Here is a 7050-nt window from a genome sequence, read left to right on the forward strand (position 1 = left end):
TCAGTTTGGTGTAATCAGATGTAAATTGATGTTCCTTACTAAACCCAGATCCTGCCCTGCACCTGAACATTTTGCCATGGACTTTCGAAGATGGAAGAGCCTGGTGCATGTGACCCTATTTATTCAGCTGTTATTGTAACATTGGTGGGGTTGGGGTGTCTGTGGAAGGGCCAGACTGGTTTTTCATGTTGACAGATGACTCATTTTGCCGTTGAAGAAGAGAGAGGCTGTTGTCATGAGATTTAACTTGAGTGATTAATGTACGGATAATTGGCAGGTCACTGTCGGTAATTCACGGGGCCCTTTCAAAGTTCAGTGGAAAAAGAGGGTCTTGAAAGACACTATTTACATGCAAATTATCGAGCGTTATACGTCTAAATGTGGAGAATGGACTCTGAGGCAACGTGGAAATAGTCATTATGGCACCACGTCCCCCCAATCTGTTCGACGGGACAGCAGGACCCGCGGATGCTGCAGTATAATTAATTGTGTATATTCAGATCAAGAGGTTGGACCACAAGGGACATTTGAATGCGTGTCATAGTAGGCCTACATTGGAATATGAAAATAGGTGTTTTGTTTTTGGATAAAATCAGTGACAACATATTCAAACTTATTACGAATTGTTTTATATGTTTTTCGATATCAGTGGTGTCTTGTGTGCCATTGGCGAAGGTGATCTGGGTTATTAAAAAGGAGGTGGCAGCATTGTGGCGGCAGTATCTTAACTCAAACAGGGAAGAAGGGCTTTAAAATATTTCAATATGATGTAATATGTAATATGTCATCGTAATATGATGTTACGATGATGATGCTTATAATTAGGCTATTGTTGTTTATTCCTAGCCTATGTAATCATCATCATTATTAACAAATGTAAAGAGATTATTTGTAAGCTATCATTCCACTTTGGGGAGAAAAAGTAACATAAAAATCTCTATCAGTTTTTCCTTTATTTATACAGCAAATAGAGTCCTAGCCAATGATGTTTGGTCCTAACTTATAAGGCAATTGTGAGCGTATTTAGTCACAAACTTCGAAAACATAAAGAAAGAACGACGCGTCAAACCACTGTTAGGACACAGCATAGATTCGATGAAAATCGAATAGTTGTTTAATTACAGTTTGGCCGTTGTGGACCCTGCTCTGGAGTCTGTATCAGCAGTCAGTCAGCATCTGTAGAGGAGTGGAGAGCAGGGCTGGTTCCCCTGACCTGGGCTTGCCCTCTTGATATAATAATCATGTTCATTCCTATCAAAATTACAGATGATTGTTTTACCCATTATTTTCCCCAACTTTTAATTTCTACTTCCCAAATGATCATTGCCCGCGGTAATTGCAAAGAGCTGATCTTGTATGTGTCATCAGCCCCCAAACGAGTGAAATCCAATTTTGTGAGGCTTGGCACACCTCCTTTTCTTTTTTTCTCTCATTATGATGTGCCATATTCTACTGTTTTAAGGAGTGCATAAAATGAGAGTAAGTATAATTTTAAGGTCGAGATTAGAATAAACATGTCTTTAAATCAAAATCAAATTATTTTGTCTATTATTTTTCTGGCATAATATTTACATCTCAGATTAGAAATCAATATTTCACTGAAAGGGGTATTACTGAGTTTATTCAATGCATAATTGAATTTTGGAAAGTGCCCTGTAATTTGCCTTAAAGATAACGAATCTCTCTCATCTGAACTTTATCAAGCGAATGCAATGAGTTTAGGCTAATGTTTGAATGGGTAGCTTATAAAAAAAAATAACAATAAGCATAGTAATAATAATAATAGCCTTCCCTTACAGATTTTATACTGAAAACCTTAATTTGCAATGGATCACTGATTGCTGATAAAAAAAGTTAGATCATGGCCTTATGATATTGTAAATACTTTATAAAACAATAAGTATCACAACCACAAAGTGGTCGATATAGGCGAGGGAGGAAGGAAAAATAAGCCTATTTAGATCATTTCCAGTTCAGTGGAGTTGAAACTGAGCTGACTGCAGAGTATATCACGAACCGCATCATCCCTCACTCTCCGTGCGCCTCTGTTTCCTCTCACGCGCTCATATGGAGATAATAGGCTATTAGAGGCATGGGATTAATTCGTAGCCAATTACAACCCACAGTTGAATATGAATGCATAAATAAGGCGTAGCTTGTGTCCAAGTTTTGGCGATGAACGAAGGTGGGGGGCGAGCGAGGTGTGCATGCATGCATGACATAAACGTTGGCGGGTCCTGAGGGGATGGTTCAAACCCAAAAAAGGAGTTGAGCAAGGGAGACCAACATCCAACAGTGAACCATCACCTCCTCCCAGCCGTGTGTAACATTGACCAGAGCAGTACAGCCGTAGAGGGGTGGCAACGCAAGCTGTGCAGGAATACCGCACCAGACATTAGACTACTTTTCTCAAATTGTATGCGATACTATGTCATCGGTTGAAAGATAAGCTTAAATTTACTGTCTTGGTGCTAAATCTCTGATAGTTCAGAAGAAGAGAACGCGCTCTTCCGCCTGAGGAGAAGTCATGAATAGAGAGAATGTTCAGGGGGAAGATCTCTCAATCGCTTCTCCGACGGCGTCTTGTGTGGCTGCCCAAACAGCGGTGATCGTCGTGGCTGGTCCAGAAAGCATGGACAATCACTGCGAGAAGCGGCTCTCTACCAACGAACTGTCGGTGTTTTCCTGTCCAGGCGGTATAGACATACTGCAAGGGGACAGTCGAAACAACTCTCCACGTCAAGAACCGGCTCCGATAGCAATTCCAACGGTTCACCGGACCACCGCGTTTTCTGTTTTGGACATTTTGGACCCAAATAAGTTTACGAGCAAAAAGCAAAATCCTAACCGGACCGGCAGTGAAATCGCCTTCGGGACAGAGAACCGTGGAGGTGACGACTCGAATCGTGCTGTAGATCAGAAATCTTATGCAGAAGAATATGAATGTAAAAAATATACAGCACTAAGTAAGTGTTTGTGTCTTTCTTGGTGACATTTGGTTTTCCAAAAGTGTTGTTGTTTATGATGTAGGCCCACTTGAATAGCCTGCAGGTTTCTGAAAAATCAAATTTAGATTAGATATATAATATACATTTAGCTATTATTAGATGTTATGCTTCAGGAAGACGCTCAATTACTTCGGCTACATAATGTCACCTATTAGTAAAATCACGTTTTAGCCTATTTGTTTTGATCATGACAAGACAGAGAACTGGATGAGTGTTTGTCTTATTAGGTTAGCCTATGTCTTTGAGGTTAGAGGGTCCTGCAAGTTTTTTTAGATCAAGAAGTTCGTGAAATTGTATTTTCCACATCTAACTTTGCATTCTATATTATGTCATTATATTTCTGCTCAAAATATATTTTGATTCAGAAATAAATTTGATCATATCTGAGGTTAAATTAGGTTATATGATGTGGAATATTCTAGCCATGCACACATTCCCTTAGGCTACCCCAGAGAAAAAAAATGCATGTAATCTCTTTTTTTTAACCCTTCGATTACATTTCATTTAAAGTGCTTTGCAGGATAATGGCGAAAATCGCCCCAGAGTGACATTCGGAACGTGGCTAGTTCGATATCCTATTATCGAATTGAGTAGCCTATCTCGTTCAGGCAGCTTGCCTGACTCTCCTTCAACAGCTTAATTATAATGTCGAAATTCGGATAATTACACGATTAAAACCAATTATTATTATTATTATTAGGGAAGATATTGATCCCAGAAAAAAAAGGCATGAGATTGATATTGCCCCCACTGTCATTTTTTTAAACGAAAATAGAAGGAACAAACATTGATCTCCGTAACCACTTTATAGGGTTTGCATTTAAAATATCAGTCAGAGAAGAGGACACTGCATTACCAGCCACATCGACCGGGTAATTTGTTATGGACTGCCTGAAATAGACAAACTAACAAACCAAAAAAACATTATTCTTAAGATTATAGGATCACATGAAGAGGGTTTAGCAAATTGCCAAAATTGTGTCAACTAACACTGCTGAAGATGTGCAGGCCTTATTGGAAAAAAAGATTCCCCTGGATGTATAAGTATTGTTTAAATCATGCAAAAGTAAATATTTGGTTGATATAAGAAATTATAATAATGTATTTTGTTATACGATGGTGCGTGTGCGTAAAAGTGATGCCTTGTCCTGAAAATAATTGAAAGACAATTTTGTTTATTTAACTTTCACCTGGTTATGTGTTATAATTGTCATATATTAAAACAAACCAAATGAATCTAAAACGTTTGAGAAACAATACACATATCCTTATTGAACAATTTAGGCCTAATATAATGTAGCATAAATGGATTTAAAAAACAAATAATATTGTTAGACTATTTAATATGCCTATACTCAATTAGAGTAAAGATTTTCCTAAATAATTAGGCCTCAAGTCTTTTTCTTAAAGGTGTCAAAGTAGACCATATTACAAGCAGGTTTTCAATATTTCATTGATAGTCTACCATAAAATTGGTAACATGAATTACGTTTGTGACTTTTACATTTTTACGCAGAGCATTATTTGTGCATATAGGCAGGCTACTGTAATAAATCCTTACGCAACAGCAATAGACTACATAAATGCACAATGTGGAGATAAAAACAACAGTTTATCTTCATAAATACAATTGTATGAAGGTGAGAGGATAGATAGAGGATAGAGGAAAAAGTTATCCATTACGCATTAGCTGGCATGATTCTTCATCACTATTACCTTCAGCAATATGTTAATTAGAATATGCTACTTGATAATTTATTGAATATTATCTGTCTAAATGACTTAGCTTCTGTGATTCTTAATTTGAAAAGACTCAATTGCATGTCTTGTTTTCTTTACAGATGAGGGGCTGGTGTACAGATCGGACGAATGCGAGAATGATTTCAACAGAGGCTCCCACTCTGACAGCGAGATGCAGGATGACTTGTTTAGTGAGGAGAGCAGCAGTGGCCTGACTGAAAATACCCAGGGGGAACTGTGCCACCGTGAAGACGACGACAAGGAGAGCAAGAGCCCAAGAAGTCCTGACGGACAGCAAACGCAACAGTCAGGGCCGAATGGACAAAGTCATCAAGGAAAGCCGAAGCGAAAGCGCTCTGGCTCCGATTCAAAGTCGGGTAAGCCACGAAGGGCCCGGACAGCATTCACTTACGAACAACTTGTTGCACTGGAGAACAAATTCAAGTGCACCCGATACCTCTCCGTGTGTGAGAGGCTAAATTTGGCACTGTCACTTAGTTTGACTGAAACTCAAGTCAAAATCTGGTTCCAGAACCGACGGACCAAGTGGAAGAAGCAGAACCCTGGCGCAGACACCAGCGCCCCGACGGGCGGGGGGCCGAATGGCCAGAGCAATGGACTAGGGGGTCTGAGTCCGCTCAGCCCGTCTCCTCCCATGAGCGGCCATCTGTCAATGCACACGAGCTATGGTCACGGGCCAGGCGGGTTAGTCTGCACCAGCCAATTACCCTTTCTGCCAAGTCATGCGGTACTGTCACCTTTCATGTTGGGATCTCAGACCTACGGAGGGCCTGCGTTTTACACTTCACACCTATAAAGACATGGACATACGTGTGGTTTTACGCCCAAACATTATGTTTTCAGAGGCGTCTTAAATTAACCGATATTACAAACGAATTGACTCCAATGAAATATGAACTTAATAACCATATTACACATATGGTTTAAGAGAACTAAAAACATGCCCTTACCTAAAGACTAAAATGCACTTGACGCAAGATGGGAAGAACTCTGATGAACATTTCATGTTGCTGTTTCGTCAAGGACATTTAATGCTCGAAGAAAACTTACCTTTACCAAGGGAATACTATTTTTTATTATGCTAATGTTCTATTTGTTTTTCATTTCATTTTGATAGAATGTGAATACTCGTGGTCAAAATGTATATAGGCCTACAAATGTTGACAAATATATGTCTAGCTTTAAATTTCGAATGCAGTTCATAAATATTAGAGAGTTTAAAAAATACATGTAGGCCTATCAATATCGTTCATTTACATCTGGAATGGCTTGAAATATTGTAATTACTGTGTAACTAAACTGTGAAAGTTAAATATGATTGTTTTCATATAAGTTTATTTTATTTATTTATTTTATATAGTTACCTGAGAATATTTGGCTGTAATGAATACTCACTTCATCTGGATTCGTCTTTGATAAGACAAAGTAAAATAATACTAAACTATAGGCTACCATTTACAAACGAATAAGCTACTTTAATAGATTCAATACATTAAATCCTGTTTCTTATCAGTCGATCATTTTCCCCCTTTTCCTCCAAATTAAAGGACATTTTGGAACTGAACACAGAGTTTTTACCCCCTTTTTAAGAAATGTTTAACTCTTATTTATTTGACCAGTTATTTATGTTGGCCAACCGACGATATTATGTTGCATTTGTTTTCTAGCAAAAAAGCTACAGCCTATATTTAATGTTTTTTTTGTGCGGAAAAGGATTAGTAGATATCGAAAAATACAGTAGCCCAACCATAGGCCTATTACTGGATCCGTCATGGCGACTATCTATAGCCTAACTTTTATTAATTAAATTTAATTACTTAATGGATAATGGATTTATTGATATAGGTTTTATTGATACGAAATCTGAATAAATTTGATGAGAAAAAACACTCACTGGTAAAAGAGGGATTTTGACTTCATAACCCTTGAAAGAAACGAGTTTCATTGTGGGAGAACGTCATTCCAAAATAAGGATATATACAGGCTACGAAATGCGCTTGTGCATAAAACACCCTTTTAGGTTATATAATATTTGAATGAGTTCATAGTTAAAAGTCTAACAAAAACACGTGGTGATTGAATGTATTTAATTGAGCAATTTCATCCCCCCCATCTGGGATAAGGAGACGCATTTGAATAGGGCCACTTTAGAAGTGCAGAAAATCCAGTCAATAGTGCACGTTTTGCACTATCGATGCAAGTTGTAGGGTAGGTATATACAATATTTAAAACTATAGTTTCGTCGAGTTTATAAGGACAAAGGTGACATGCATACAGCATT

At 38.1% G+C, this 7050-nt stretch overlaps 1 protein-coding gene across 1 annotated transcript; it reads left to right on the forward strand.

Moving 5' to 3' along the window:
* Positions 1-2527: 2527 nt before the first annotated feature.
* LOC118383077 (NK1 transcription factor-related protein 1-like) lies at positions 2528-5565 on the forward strand. The gene is made up of 2 exons (XM_052518243.1): positions 2528-2966; positions 4850-5565. The coding sequence occupies exons 1-2, from the start codon at positions 2528-2530 to the stop codon at positions 5563-5565; spliced, it is 1155 nt and encodes a 384-aa protein (XP_052374203.1).
* Positions 5566-7050: the final 1485 nt, after the last annotated feature.

This window comes from Oncorhynchus keta, chromosome 4 (assembly GCF_023373465.1).
Source record: "Oncorhynchus keta strain PuntledgeMale-10-30-2019 chromosome 4, Oket_V2, whole genome shotgun sequence".
Classification (NCBI taxonomy): Eukaryota; Metazoa; Chordata; class Actinopteri; order Salmoniformes; family Salmonidae; genus Oncorhynchus; species Oncorhynchus keta.